Source organism: Panthera tigris, chromosome B1 (assembly GCF_018350195.1).
Source record: "Panthera tigris isolate Pti1 chromosome B1, P.tigris_Pti1_mat1.1, whole genome shotgun sequence".
NCBI classification, from domain to species: Eukaryota; Metazoa; Chordata; class Mammalia; order Carnivora; family Felidae; genus Panthera; species Panthera tigris.
Genome location: NC_056663.1, coordinates 147720093 through 147736086, shown reverse-complemented (window position 1 = coordinate 147736086; position 15994 = coordinate 147720093). Strand labels below are relative to the sequence as shown.

Genomic DNA, 15994 nt, shown 5'->3' with positions numbered 1-15994 from the left:
CTAAAATGTCAAGTTATTTGAGAAAACACTATCTGAAATAAAGGAAAGAAATTGCCTCAGAGCATTATATTTAAATTATGAAGAATAAGCCTTCAATTTTTCTGATGCACAGTTAATCAGCCGTGATGTTTCCAAAAAAAAGGAGAAGGAGAAATGTCAGCTTTTGAAGATTATAACACTCCATTTTTTGCTTCAGGAAAAATTTGGATTAGCCCCGAAGCAAATGCTAAAATAATAATAATAATAATAATAATAATAATGTTTGATAGGAACAAAATAGAAAGGATAATAGAGAGGGGGAAAAATCCTTTATAAGGCATGAATTACTTGCACTCTTTCTCCAAGCTTCCAGACTTCAAAACCTGAGGTAAGGCTGACATTGCTGGACAGGCAGAAAGAGGATCCCTTGTTATGGTATCATTTTTAAAATTTCGAAGACTTAAATCAGTTTTCCTTAGATTTTGATTATATCTTGTTTCTAATTATTATAATCATCATTTTCCATATCTCAAACTGTTTTCCATATAATCCTAATAGACAATGCATTTGAAAGAAAATATGATAGGGGAGCCTGGGTAGCTCAGTCAGCTGAGTGTCTGACTTCGGTTCAGGTCACGATCTCACGGCTTGTGGGTTCCAACCCCGTGTAGGGCTCTACACTGACGCTCAGAGCTTGGAGCCTGCTTTGGATTCTGTGTCTCCTCTCTCTCTGCCCCCACCCCCTTTCGCACTCTGTCTCTCTCTCTCTCTCTCTCTCAAAATAATGAACATGATAAAAAAATTTTTTAAAAATGAAAGAAAATGTGATAAATAGAAAATAAATTGAGTTGCTTTAATAAATCGTCAATCTATAGGTTCTAGTCACTTATACATTAATAAAATGTTAACAATTTCAGTAAAAAATAATAATAAAAATAGCTTGTCCTCTGGAATCCCAGTTTTAAAATGATTCCTTTTTTAGACATGAATCCATATTATAATTTTGTACCTACAATAACAAAACTGTTTTCAGTGGCATGAACATATGTGTGTGTGTGTGTGTGTGTGTGTGTGTATAAATATATATATATATATATATACACACACACATTATATATGTATGTACATATATATGTATATATATTATATTTTACTAATTTTGCAAGAAATCAATGGGCCTGCCTTTTTTAATTTTTATCAATTGAATGTTTCCATTCTATTTATCTCTTATTACAAAGGGAAAGGCAGGTAAATATCTAAATGCTCCTTATATTTTACTTGAGATTGTGACTGTTTCACATATGGAGATACACTTATTAATTTGGTTTTCAATTCTTATTCTTGGGTTTATTGAGTTGTGACAATTTCATCATAAATTAATGACTCCATTTTAAAAGCAGAAACTGGACCTCAGATAGGTTAAACAATGTGACCAGGGTTTGACAACTGAAGCTCAATTCCAATGACTATTGATCCAGTGATCTTTCCCTTATAATCAAAAGGAGATGTCCTACTTAATAAAATCATTGCTAAAGATAGTAGTAATTCTCCATCAATTGGGTTGTGGCTATCATGGTTTCTTTTTTTTTTTTTTAATGTTTATTTATTTTTGAGAGAGACAGAAAGATAGAGAGCAAGTGGGGGAGGGGCAGGGAGAGAGGGAGACACAGAATCTGAAACAGTCTCCAGGCTCTGAGCTCTCAGCACAGAGTCCCAGCTAGTGTTCAGACTCAGGAACCATGAGATCATGACCTGAGTCGCAGTTGGACGTTTAACCAACTGAGTCACCCAGGCACTCCAACGGCTATCTTGTCTTTAAAGCAGTAACTTAAAGATTAGAAAAGTGGTCACATTTGAACATGAGATTTTGTAAGCATAAACAATTAGTCACTGATTCCTCTACGTAGCTACTTTTCTTCTTTGGGAGAAGAATTAGTTAAATGGATAGTGACAAAAAATATATATATGATTCATTACTGAAGTATGATATATAAATGTAAAGTTATGAAGAAAACATAACTTTTTTTAAGTTTATTTATTTATCTAGAGAGAGAGAGAGAGCAGGAGAGAGGCAGACAGAGAAGAAGAGACAGAATTTCAAGCAGGCTCTGTACTGTCAGCCCAGAGCCCAAGGAGGGGCTGGAACTCACAAACCTTGAGATCATGACCTGAGCTGAAATCAAGAGTCAGACACCCAACCAACTGAGCTACCCAGGTTCCCCAAGAAAAGATAACTTTATAATAGACCTCAAAGAACTTCAATTGGAGAGGTTTGGATTTGGTGGATTTGGTTTTTTTTGCATTTGCTATCAATAGGAGAATCTAGAAATAATGATCATATCAAAAGAAAATAAAAGATTTAGCAGAAATGTCAAATTTCTAAAAGTTACTCATGAATAATAAAAATAATACTAATGGCAATATTAATATGAATATCTCATATTTCTGCTTGTCATATTTTTAAGTTATAAATTAATGTTAAAAATTTTTTGTCTAAAGTCTATGCAAGTATGTAAAGTCTATGTAAGTCTATGTAAGTAGGTAAAGTCAAAATCAGAGCCAGAAGATTATTTTAATGGCAATTTCTTCATTTCTTTTATGTGTTTAAATTATAAAACCAACAAAACACTGTAAAATTTTAATAACGGAAAATACACATACATATTAAACCATCATATCACACTTATTTTATCCTTCATTTACATTTCCTCTCTTTTTTTTTTTTTTTTTTTTAATTTTTTTTTTTCAACGTTTTTTATTTATTTTTGGGACAGAGAGAGACAGAGCATGAACAGGGGAGGGGCAGAGAGAGAGGGAGACACAGAATCGGAAACAGGCTCCAGGCTCCGAGCCATCAGCCCAGAGCCTGACGCGGGGCTCGAACTCACAGACCGCGAGATCGTGACCTGGCTGAAGTCGGACGCTTAACCGACTGCGCCACCCAGGCGCCCCTACATTTCCTCTCTTATCCATTTGAATAATTTATACAGTGTGCTATTTAAACTTTTCACTTGTGTTATTTGAATAATTTACATACAGTATGGTAGTTAAACTTTTCACTTATTATAACAAGCATTTTTTAAATTTCTATAAAGTCTTCATGATTATCAGTATCCAAGTTTTCTTACCTATAAGTAACATTAAAATGATTTAAATTTTTTCCTATTGGTTAATTTACTAAAGATCATTCTGAAGACAGATTATTTAGGTTAAAGATACAAACATTTTCATCTTTTGCATATTTCCATACTGTTTTTCAAAAAAATTATCTCAGTTAATAGAACCAATGGCTGTGTGCAAAGATATCAACTTCACCGTCTTGATCATAATTTGGTTTTAGGTTCTCAAATAACTCTTCAGTAATTATAAAATAGTAGCTCAAAAAATAAGTTCTCTATGTTTTCTTGACAGTAAGACAAGGGTTAACTTCTGTCTACATTTTTATCTATATTGGTATTGCCATGGTAATTCCTTATTCGTAAACTTTGCACATATTTGTTGGACTATTCTTCTTATAAATTTGATAATTTTTTATTATACCATATATATAACATATGCCATAGACATGCTTTGACATATATAAATGTTTTTCCTTTGGTTAAAATTTAGCAAAAACAAAATGATATTTTTTTATTCTTCTACCAATAAAGCATCACCTTTTGCTGCCTGCTTCTAGAAGACCCTAAGACAAAATGAAGGCTCTCATTTGGATCGGTGCCATCTTGATTGTCACTGCTTGCTTCTCGGTAAATATCACATATCTTCACCTGTGTTAATTTCCTTATTTAGTTCTTAATCATAAGGTGTACATTCAGTTCATTGTTTTATGTTAACCTAACTTTAATCCACACAAACCTTGTTTAATTTTATTTTTGCCTAAGATCTTAATTTAACTTTCTTTGTAACCTTTTTGTTGACCTTCAGATTCAATCAACATTTTTATTTTTTTCCACACATTTTTAGTCTTTAGAATTGCCAACATGTGTAAGTAGAATATTGTAGTGTTATGATTTTAAATTATGTATTCTGATTCCACTTCTGCAATAGCATTCCTGAATAACATTTAGTCTTTGGTAAGCACCTCAAAAAGAAGGATGTCTGAAGAAGAAAACTGATTATAGGGAACACTATAAAATACATTTCTAACCATATAAGGGATTTCACATGGATAAAAAAAAATTACAAAATTCTAGACATGATATATAACTCCAATCAAAAGCATGTGCTTGCTATCCCCTTAACATTTTTAGGTTTGTTTACAGTAAGCTTGCACCTACATTACATTATCTAAAGGGTAGGTTACACTGTCTAAGGCTTATTGCTGCAAACCTAATCCAGTATCATTTCATGAACAACCAATGTCTTACGGGTACTGCTAACACAGTGCCTCTTCCCTGTTGTTCCATGCTAAAATGTAACAGCGAGGAATTTCCATCCAGTGAAAAACCTTATTCCAGAGCTCTTTGGATCACCCACTTTCTCTCCCAAAAAGACAGGCTGATTTTTCCTTATGTCAAGTTTATAAAGATACTGTAGTGGTCCCCAGGCTTGGCACCTGAGTAAACGGTAGCTATTATGATGAAAGGAGCCAAATCTTGCACTACCTGTAAACTACAGACTGGTTGGCAACAATCCATGAGAATGTAGAGGGAGAGGAGCACTTCTGCCTAAAGACCTCCAGAAAAACTGATTGTCCTTATCCTATGAACTGTGTGCTCTAAACTATTACAAGGTCACTCACATTTAACAATGACACTCAAAATTCTAAAACTGTACACCATTCTATCCACCTAACCCAACCACATATTACCCTCAAACAACTTACAATCAGTATTCTTGAAATACCATATATGCTCTGGGTCTAATTTTTTTTATATACATTTGTATTCTCTATTTCCATTTAGCCAGCTGGTGCACATAAGCGGAAAAGCTTCAGGGTAAGTTTTGTTTATATTGCTAGTTATCTTTTTATATTTTCATTCATAATCAAAAGTCAGTTATGTCTGAAGAGTTGATAAGGTGCAAATATTTTCTTTTATTCCCAACCTAAGAGAGTCCTTCAGCAGAAATAGTTCTGTGAACACCGAAACCTTGCCTCCAGTTGCCTGCCTCTTTGATACATATAAATCTGCAGTGGAAGCAGAACAACTTAGCACATAAAAAGCAAAGTTCACCTAGACTTCAGTACCAAAACCTATCTACATTTGTTTGTTCAATGTAAATGTCTTTCTCTTTATAAATATTATTTTTTTTTTTAGTAGGGAACATTTCCTATGATCCCAAAAATGCAAAAACCTAGGTTTTTTTCCTCAAAAACAATGGTTTTTCATGGGGAAAAAAGATTCAGAATCATCTAGAAAGACTTTTCCAAATCACAAATCCCTGTTTCCACTCTCTGCCATTTTTTTAAATTCTCATAATCCCCATTTTGTGTCCCAGTGGAAGTGGGCTGCATGGCAGGGTGTGTTACCTGAAAATACTGTCACATCATCCCGTTACATCCCCTGCTCTCCCTTTTGCCCCTTCTAAGACAAGTACCCTAAATGAATCCTTAAAATCCAAAACATTCTCCTGCTTCTAATGCAGGACAAACAGTGGAATAAACAATGTCTAGGTTTAGTGACACAAATTGTGCTGATATTTAGAAAAAAATTCTAGACCTACCTTGAAAGTTTATGATAATTTTGGCAACTTATTTCTCCTTCATCATAAAGTCAAGTGTCCAACTATTTCTTAGGATTTATTCACTTTGGCAACTAATATTTCATGAAGAGGCATGAGGAGTGTCATATTTAGAATCCCAAGAATCAACTTCTGCCTGTGAAGACAAAATGAGAAGGGTTTAAATGGAAGTCTGAAGGGAATACCAGGTTAAAAGCCCATGTAACTAAAGACAATTAAAATTGTCCCTGGCCTTGCTATAATGAGGTTTTCACTGGGTAGGTATGCACTGCCTGATCTAAGGTACTTCCAGCTCTTGATGTCTGCAATTCTGTGCAAGTGAATGAACAACGTGGATTCATGGAATGCTCTATCAATCTCACATTTGGGGTCTATGAACACAGAGCAATGCAAAGCTTCCGTAGTTTCCTTTTATTCTCTATTCAGAGCAATAAAGTGCATTATGTTATTTTCTAGGATAAAAATCAGAACAGCATGTCCCAAAAGGGTCTCCATGAAACACTAAAACACTAGTATGAATAAATGATACACACACACACACACATACACACACTTCCATGATAAAGTAAGTTTGGGAAATATTACATATCCCTTGGATATGCTAAATATTCATAGCATATTATATTAATAACTCTAATAAATCCTATAGTAAAGAAATGTGTTTACCCAAATCTTTTCCACAGTCATTTGACCACCAAAATTTTTTCAACATTTTGGCTATAATGGATCACATGTTGGGAAAATCTATAATAAACTACCAGGCTTTAAGAATAGCAGAGATACAGTTTATTTTATATTTCACAAAACGTCATAACTCAAAACCCTCTACTTGGTAGGAACACCAATCAAATTACTTAAGGAATGAAGTTAGAATATTTACCCAAATTTCAGTGATAATATAGACATATTTTTAAAGCCTGAGTTCAGGTTTATGCATCTCACCTGTTTATAAAACAATTGTGTTTCATATTCTCTCTTAAGTTTAGTGAAAGTTCCGAAGAGCATTTAAAACTACTTAAACAATTAAGTTCTAAGCTGTCAAGAGGATATTTTGCAAAATCTGAAACAGCTCCTGGAAGTCCATATGGTCACCACGGTCGTCATGAACCCCACAGAGGTCGCCATCCCCCTCACTACCCCCACCATCACCAAAGCCCACCTGGTCCACCACCCAGACCTATATCACCACCTGAGAACACTGTAAATCCTCAAGCACCATCAGCCCCTTCTAGTGCTGCCCCAATCCTAATTTATACCACCGCCACTGCTGCTGCCAACACCACCACTGCCACTGTTTCTGCGGGAAAAACTGCAGGCGTGACATCCACCACCACGGCTCCCAACACCCCCCAACCTGAAGACATCACCAATGCCCCTGTGGCTGGCACTACCACTGCCCCAGCAGCTAACCCTACTACTGTCAACCAGCAACAAGTAATTCAGTAAATTCCACAACAGTCCAAGATTACAAACGTACCAAACCACAAGGAGACCAAGGCAAATCAAGGTAAACAATACTTTCCAAAATGTTTTCTAACTAAATGAGTAACTTTACGATGTGTCTAAATAAGGGCAGGTGGGTTTTTCCCACATCAAAAGAAATAAAAAGAAAACGACATGGCAATGAGAAAGAATGAAATATGGCCTTTTGTGGCAACGTGGATGGAACTGGAAAGTGTTATGCAAAGTGAAATAAGTCATACAGAGAAGGACAGATTCCATATGTTTTCACTCCTACGTGGATCCTGAGAAACTTAACAGAAGACCATGGGGGAGGGGAAGGAAAAAAAATGGTTAGAGAGAGAGGGAGCCAAAACATAAGAGACTCCTAAAAACTAAGAACAAACTGAGGGTTTATGGGGGGTGGGAGAGAGGGGTGGGTGGGTGATGGGTATTGAGGAGGGCACCTGTTGGGATGAGCACTGGGTGTTGTATGGAAACCAATTTGATAATGAATTTCATATTTAAAAACAAAAGAAAACTAGTTTTTAACTCTGCCATATGGATTAAAAACTCTTAATACTTTTTTATTTCAAAAACTAAATTTGGTTTCCTTGAGTTGATAGGTTATATCTGTAAACGCAATGCTAGTGGATTCCTACAAAAGAAAGAAAGATTTTTGAAAGATCACTAATACGTATTTTGACCTTCTGTTTCCAGTGCTAAAATGTGTTTTATTTCCCTGAAATAATCACTTATAATTAGGGCTTTTGTAAATAAAAGTTAGTGTATACTTCAAAGTTTATTAAATCTGGGGCGCCTGGGTGGTTCAATTGGTGAAGCGTCTGACTTCAGCTCAGGTCATGATCTCATAGTCCGTGAGTTCGAGCCCTGTGTCAGGCTCTGTGCTGACAGCTCAGAGCCTGGAGCCTCCTTCAGATTCTGTGTCTCCCTCTCTCTCTGCCCCTCCCCTGCTCATGCTCTGTCTCTCTCTGTCTCAAAAAAAAAAAAAAAAAAAAAAAAAAAAAAAAAAAAAGTTTATTAAACCCCACAAAGTGTGTACTTGACATAAAGGAATGTTCCCTCCTTCTTTCAGGACCTACCAACTCTAATAAGGCACACAAAATATATATATATGAAATATTTTAGCAAATATTACAATTAGCCTTGAGAACAGAAATATAAACTAAATCACAACCCATAGAAAAGCTCTCTTGCTATATTGACTGAAACATACACATCATGATATAACATGATCCTTAACAAATATTGAAGATATCGGAGAATATCACATATTGCTCCTATTTCTGAATATAGGTGCTCCTAATTGGAAATAGAAATGAGAATTATCCCTATTATGTGACAAAAATAATAATCATGGATACCAACTGTAGAACACTTAGAATAGTTCCAGGGCTGTTACTGCACTAAAAAGTCTTTGTATTGATTCCCATTTAATACTCATAGCAACCCTGTAAAGCTAATATCATTGTCTGCTTTTTAGAGATGAGGAAACTGAAGCTATGAGAATTTATGAGACTTTCCAAAGACCGCAAGGTATAAATGGCAAATTAGTCTTCAAACTCATATCCATTTAACTCTGAAGTTCCAGCTTCTAACGTTCTTCCCAGCATTCAGTTATTTTAAAACAACTGGATGGAGCTAGACAGTATTACACGAAGTGAAATAAGTCAGTCAAAGAAAGTCAAATGCCACATGATTTCATTCATACGTGGACAAAAGACAAAGACAGGGGAGAGACAGAGAGGCAAACAAGAAATAGTCATAACTATAGAGATCAAACTGATGGTTACCAGAGGAAAGGTGATAGGTGAAATAGGTGATGAGGATTAAGGAGTGCACTTGTGATGAGCCTGGACGTTGTATGGAATTGTTGAGTCACTATATCGTACACCTGAAGCTAATACTATACTATATGTTAAATAACTGGAATTTAAATAAAAACTTTAAAAAATTGGAGAAGAAAGAGCTTATGTACTTTTAATTAATGGCTCATGGTATTTTGTTTTGTTTTTACAGATCCTGAAAAACTGAATATTGATATATTGTGATCACCCTCTCTCACCATTTCAATTTTAACAAAAATACAAGAAAAGAAACAAAAACAAATGGATGTGGGTTCTTACTACTTCTTCTTAATCTTGCTATACTGTACACATTTCCAAAGATAATTATATGTATGCATTTGACCACATGTGTCTTGGTCTCCTCTTTATTTCTCAGTTGAGTGACAAAAGTATTACCGGCACTTCCACTCTTTCAGATGGACCCATAACACACAAAGCATGTGTCTAGAAAAAAATGTAAATATTTCATAGGCAAAAAAGATTCAAAAAACATAGAAAGAATAAGTTAATTTTCTACAGATCTACAGATATTCTTTTTCTGAATATCTGAAACACTATCCCTTCATCTAAAGAGGAATTTTCTCCAGAGATTGTTCAACTAACACTTTGTACCATTCCATGAATCTTTTCTTTTCTTTTCTTTTCTTTTCTTTTCTTTTCTTTTCTTTTCTTTTCTTTTCTTTCTTTTCTTTAGAGAGAGAGAGAGAGAGAGAGCATGAGCAGGGGAGGGACAGAGAGAGAGAGAGGGAAAGAGAGACTCCCAAGCAGGCTCCACGCTGTCAGCTCAGAGCCCGACATGGGGCTCAAACTATAAACTGTGAGATGATGAACTGAACTGAAACCAAGAGTTAGACGCTGAGCCCACTAAGCCACCCAGGAACCCCTCCGTGAATCATTTCACCCAAAAATATATTAGATCAATTTCTAGTTGACAAGTTAATTCATTCAAGTGATTTAGTAAAATTTACCTATATCTAGGTCAGGGAACAAAAGAACACAAATATAAGTAACTCAATCACTTACTCCTCAAAGGTTCAAGAGGCAAAGATAGAAATAAGGCAATTAACTCTAAACTGTATAAGGAATCGATAGTAAACATTATATGCAAAAGTACAAACAATAATGAGCAAACAGGGGAGGAGATATTTATTCCCCTTCAGGAAGAGCAAATACTTATAGAAAACCTACAATAGATAAGTTATTATAAGAGACACAAAAAATCTCAAAATCTTGGTATTGAAAGGTTGAAAGTGACTCACTAGCTAAGGAGATGCAATCCAGTCCTGAAGGAGTAGAAAGTAAAGGCCAAGACTGTACATAACTATGATGAGGGCCATAAAGAAATGATCCCCAAAATGTTTTATGGAATTTCACTGAGGAGATTTCTTTTTAAGTTTCATGAAGAAATGAAAAGCAAAGGAATGATTTCAAGTGGCAGAAAAAAATGTAGTAGCTTCACCACTGATAAAAACACAGCAAATGCATGGAGGTAAGAGAGAAAATAGCATTCATATCCATGCCCTCCAAATATTTACTAAGTGAACAGAATATGCCAGGCCTGTCATTCTAGGAATACAAAAATGGGTAAGATACATACCACACTGTCAGGTTGCTCCTAATCCCACCAAACAGAAATTGGCCATGAATATAGGACATACTAGAAAAATAGATATTATAATGGAAAGTGATCATCATATTATCAGATTAGGATTTCAGATTAATTCTAAAGAAGAGAGAATCAGTAAAGATTTTACCACAGAAGATTGCTATAAAAAAGATATCTATAGAAAATATAGCTTATAAAAAATAATAACATTTGATTTCTTACATGTGCCAAACCCTAAGAGCTTGATGTACAAAAACCATAACCCTATAGGAAAATAATATTGACACTCTAGGGATAGGGAAACTGAGGGACATGGAGGTTAATCAAATACCCAAGGGCAAATAGTAGCTAAATGAAGAGCAGGCATTCAAACCTAAGTAGTCTAGCCCATGCTCTTCACTTCTGCCAAAAATGTCTAGGAACTATGGAATGAAGAAATAAGGAATCTATAGTGATGGGCCAGTCAGCTTTGTGTTCTACGTATCCTACAGTCTTATAAGGAAAAGTTTCATTCAACTAGGACTGTGCAAACTCCACATTAATGTAATTCATAGTGTCTTTATTATCAGCAATAGTTTAGAGCACACGTCTTTTTAATCACAAGTTTTTCTATATATTTATTATACAATGAAAGCAACAGGAGATAAAGGAGGAGGAGGAGGAGGAGGAGACTTGAGGGGGTGCAGAACTAGAGAGAGAGAAAAAAAAGGAGGAGGAGGAGCCATAAAGGCATAATCATAAGAGAAACCCATATTTAGACCAGAAGGAAGAAAAGCAAGGACAGTCGACAGAAAAGGAGAAATCAGGGGTGAGAGAACTAAAAAAATTTCTCATAAAAGCCAAGAGTAGAAAAATATTTAAACACTTTTTTTTATTATTTTAGAGAGTGAGAGAGCACATACACACGCTCATGAGAGAGAGAGAGAGGTGGGAGAGGGCCAGAGAGAGAATTCTAAGCAGGCTCGATGCCCAGTAGAGTCCAATGCAGGGCTTGATCCCATGACCCTGGGGTCATGACCCAAGCCAAAATCAAGAGTCCAATGCTCAACCAAGTGAGCCACTCAGGCACCCCTAAATACTTCTTAAAAGGCAGAGAAGAAGAAAAAAAGAGAAGTATAGGGAGTACATGAACAACAAATTGTTTAGAAATGAGTCTCAATGTTGTCCAAATTATAAAAAGAGGTAAAAACTGAGTAAGCAATAAAAGAGGCTTTGCATTAAAAAGACCAAAAGAGGAATGCCTGGTTGGTTCAGTCGGTTAAGCGTCCAACTTTGACTCAGGTCATGACCTCATGGTTCATGGTTCCAGCCCCATATTGGGCTCTCTGCTGTCAGTGCAGAGCCCACTTTGATCTCCTGTCCACCTCTCTCTCTCTACCCCTTCCCCACTGGTTCTCTCTCTCTCAAATTAAATCAATAATTAAAAAAAAAAAAGATGACCATAAGCTTTCTATAGTTTTCAGCATACAGATCGTTTATATCTTTGGTTAGGTTTATTCCTAGGTATTTTATGATTCTTGGTGCAATTGTGAATGGGATCAGTTTCTTTGTCTTTTAGTTGCTTCATTATTAGTGCATAAGAATGCAGCTGATTTCTGTACATTAATTTTGTATCCTGCGACCTTGCTGAATTCATGTATCAATTCTAGCAGACTTTTGGTGGAGTCTATCAGGTTTTCCATGTAGAGTATCATGTCATCTGCAAAAAGTGAAAGCTTGACTTCATCTTTGCCAATTTCGATGCCTTTGATTTCCTTTTGTTGTCTGATTGCTGGTGCTAGAACTTCCAACACTATGTCAAACAACAGCAGTGAGAGTAGACATACCTGTCGTGTTCTTGATCTCAGGGAGAAAGCTCTCAGTTTTTCCCATTGAGGATGATATTAGCTATGGGCTTTTCATAAATGGCTTTTAGATGTTTAAGTATGCTCCTTCTATCCCGACTTTTTCAAGGGTTTTCATTAAGAAAGGATGCTGAATTTTGTCAAATGCTTTTTCTGCATCGATTGACAGGATCATATGGTTCTTATCTTTTCTTTTATTAATGTGATTATCACATTGATTGATTTGCGAATATTGAAGCAGCCCTGCAGCCCAGGAATGAGTCCCACTTGGTCATGGTGAATAATTCTTTTTATATGCTGTTGAATTCGATTTGCTAGAATCTTGTTGAGAATTTATGCATCCATATTCATCAGGGATATTGGCCTGTACTTCTCTTTTTTTGCTGTGTCTCTGTCTGGTTTGGAAATCGAAGTAATGCTGGCTTCATAGAATGAGTCTAGAAGATGTAAAAGATCTGTATGCTGAAAACTATAGAAAGCTAATGAAGGAAATTGAACAAGATACAAAGAAATGGAAAAGCATTCCATGTTCATGAATTGGAAGAATAAATATTGTCAAAATGTCAATACTACCCAAAGCAATCTACACATTCAATGCAATCCCAGTCAAAAGTGCACCAGCATTCCTCTCGAAGCTAGAACAAGAAATCCTAAAATTTGTATGGAACCACAAAAGACCCCGAATAGCCAAAGTAATATTGAAGAAGACTAAAGCGGGAGGCATCACAATCCCAGACTTGAGTCTCTACTACAAAGCTGTAATCATCAAGACAGCGTGGTATTGGCACAAAAACAGACACATAGACCAATGGAATAGAATAGAGACTCCAGAATTGGACCCGCAAATGTATGGCCAACTAATCTTCGACAAAGCAGGAAAGAATATCCAATGGAAAAAAGACAGTCTCTTTAACAAATGGTGCTGGGAGAACTGGACAGCTACATGCAGAAGAATGAAACTAGACCACCTTCTTACACCATTCACAAAAATAAACTCAAAATGGATGAAGGACCTGAATGTAAGACAGGAAACCATCAAAACCCTAGAGGAGAAAGCAGGAAAAAAACCTCTCTGACCGCAGCCGCAGCAATTTCTTACTCAACACATCTCCAAAGGCAAGGGAATTAAATGCAAAAATGAACTATCTGGACCTCATGAAGATAAAAAGCTTCTGCACTGCAAAGGAAACAATCAACAAAACTAAAAGGCAACCGACGGAATGGGAAAAGATATTTGCAAATGACATATCAGATAAAGGGCTTGTATCCAAAATCTATAAAGAACTCACCAAACTCCACACCCGAAAAACAAATAATCCAGTGAAAAAATGGGCAGAAGACGTGAATAGACACTTTTCTAAAGAAGACATCCAGACGGCCAACAGGCACATGAAAAGATGCTCAAGGTCACTCCTCATCAAGGGAATACAAATCAAAACCACACTGAGATATGACCTCACACCAGTCAGAGCAGCTAAAATGAACAAATCAGGGGACTATAGATGCTGGAGAGGATGTGGAGAAATGGGAATCCTCTTGCATTCTTGGTGGGATTGCAAACTGGTGCAGCCGCTCTGGAAAACAGTGTGGAGGTTCCTCAAAAAATTAAAAATATATCTACCCCGTGACCCAGGAATAACACTGCTAGGAATTTACCCAAGGGATACAGGAGTGCTGATGCATAGGGGCACTTGTACCCCAATGTTTATAGCAGCACTTTCAACAATAACCAAATTATGTAAAGAGACTAAATGTCCATCAACTGATGAATGGATAAAGAAGTTTTGGTTTATATATACAATGGAATACTACTTGGCAATGAGAAAGAATGAAATATGGCCTTCTGTAGCAACGTGGATGGAACTGGAGAGTGTTATGCTAAGTGAAATAAGTCATATGGAGAAGGACAGATACCATAAGTTTTCACTCTTATGTGGATCCTGAGAAACTTAACAGAAGACCATGGGGGAGGGGAAGGGGAAAAAAAAGTTACAGAGATGGAAGGAGGCAAACCATAAGAGACTCTTAAAAACTGAGAATAAACTGAGACTTGATGGGGGGTGGGATGGAGGGGAAAGTGTGTGATGGGCATTGAGGAGGGCACCTGTTGGGATGAGCACTGGGTGTTGAATGGAAACCAATTTGACAATAAATTTCATATTTTAAAACAAAAAAGAAGACCAAAAGAGATAAGCTGATGACTTGAAAAAGTAATCCAGTCAAGAGCATAATTTTGTATTAGGGAAGATGAATTAGGAATTATGTCCAGTTGAAAATGAGAAATTTAATGTTTAATTTTAAAAGGTGATAATCAGTAAAATTGCATCTCAGAGAAAGCAGAAGGAATTAGGCTTTCTAGGAAGAAACCTGATTTTTTTTTAAGTTTGTATTTAAATTCTAGTTAGTTAACATACAGTATAATTTTGATTTCAGGAGTAGAATTTAGTGATTCATAACTTGTATATAACACCTAGTGCTCCTCACATTTAGCCATCCCCTACCACCTCCCCTACAGCAGCCCTGTTTGTTCTCTACAGTTAAGAGGCTCTTATGGTTTATTTCCCCCTATTTTTTTTTCCTCCCTTCCCTTATGTTCATCTGTTTGGTTCTTAAATTCCACATATGAGTAAAAGTATATGGTAGATGTCTTTCTCTGACTGGCTTATTTTGCTTAGCATAATACACTCTAGCTCCGTCTACATCATTGTAAATGGCAAGGTTTCATTCTTTTTGATGGCTGAGTAATATTCCATTTGATATATTTATATATATAAGTTTTCCATTTTATATATACACACACATACCACATCTTCTGTATCCATTCATTAATTAATGGATAACAGGAAATCAAATTCAACAGTACATTAAAAGAATTATTCACCACGATCAAGTGGGATTTATTCCTGGGCTGCAAGGGTGGTTCAATATTCACAAATCAAACAGTGTAATACATTATATTGATAAAAGAAAGGTTAAGAACCATATGATCCTCTCAATAGATGCAGAAAAAGCATTTGACAAAATACAGTATCCCTGCTTGATAAAAACCCTCAACAAAGTAGGGATAGAAGGAACATACCTCAACATCATAAAGGCCATCCACAAAAGACCCACAACTAATATCATCCTCAATGGGTAAACTGCTTCTTTACAAGACATAAATAGACTCTCTCAAGTGGAAGCTAGTGATTTTTCCTCAACTTTCAACCACATGGAAATGAGGCAGATATATCATTCTCTTAGCTGCAACCTCCCTACTGTGGTAGATGGTGCTAGTAGTGTTCCTAATCATTTACTTCCACCCTTTATAAAAACAGGGTTTTACATTTTCACTCATTGCCATGAAACTTGCAGGGCATCTCTCCTTCTCTGCGTAATATACCTCCCTATCTCATTGTCAGGCTTGGCCCTATGACCTGCTTTGGCTGCTGAAATGTGAACTCAAGTCACAGTAGGCAAATTAACAACAGGAATCCCATCACATCTGCTCTTTTTCTGTTTTCCTTTATACTCAAGAGCTGCATGTCCTAAATAGAAACTTTCTTCAACCTGGTCCTGGAATGGGAAGATACGGA

General features: G+C 36.1%; 1 protein-coding gene and 1 long non-coding RNA gene across 13 annotated transcripts in view; one reads left to right on the top strand and one right to left on the bottom strand.

Moving 5' to 3' along the window:
• The window catches only part of LOC122238023, a 134899-nt gene that overhangs the window by 99929 nt on the left and 18976 nt on the right, over positions 1–15994 (bottom strand). For 11 of the 12 annotated variants that reach the window (XR_006216963.1, XR_006216970.1, XR_006216961.1 and 8 more), the window contains exon 2: positions 5644–5797. This is a non-coding gene — a long non-coding RNA (uncharacterized LOC122238023). Of the gene's footprint in view, positions 1–5643; positions 5798–10566; positions 10627–15994 lie in introns of all 12 variants that reach the window. The other variant, XR_006216971.1, reaches the window with a different exon arrangement.
• LOC122238022 (non-classical arabinogalactan protein 31-like) lies at positions 3636–9298 on the top strand. The gene is made up of 4 exons (XM_042984415.1): positions 3636–3725; positions 4884–4916; positions 6643–7168; positions 9142–9298. The coding sequence occupies exons 1-3, from the start codon at positions 3672–3674 to the stop codon at positions 7105–7107; spliced, it is 552 nt and encodes a 183-aa protein (XP_042840349.1). The 5' UTR covers positions 3636–3671; the 3' UTR covers positions 7108–7168; positions 9142–9298.

Bases quoted from the DNA above. Each gene is read 5' to 3' on its own strand.
- LOC122238022 (XM_042984415.1), top strand. From the start codon at position 3,672: ATGAAGGCTCTCATTTGGATCGGTGCCATCTTGATTGTCACTGCTTGC. The intron at 3,726-4,883 runs GTAAATATCACA...ATTTCCATTTAG, and splicing joins TTGTCACTGCTTGCTTCTCG to CCAGCTGGTGCACATAAGCG. The intron at 4,917-6,642 runs GTAAGTTTTGTT...TTCTCTCTTAAG, and splicing joins ATAAGCGGAAAAGCTTCAGG to TTTAGTGAAAGTTCCGAAGA.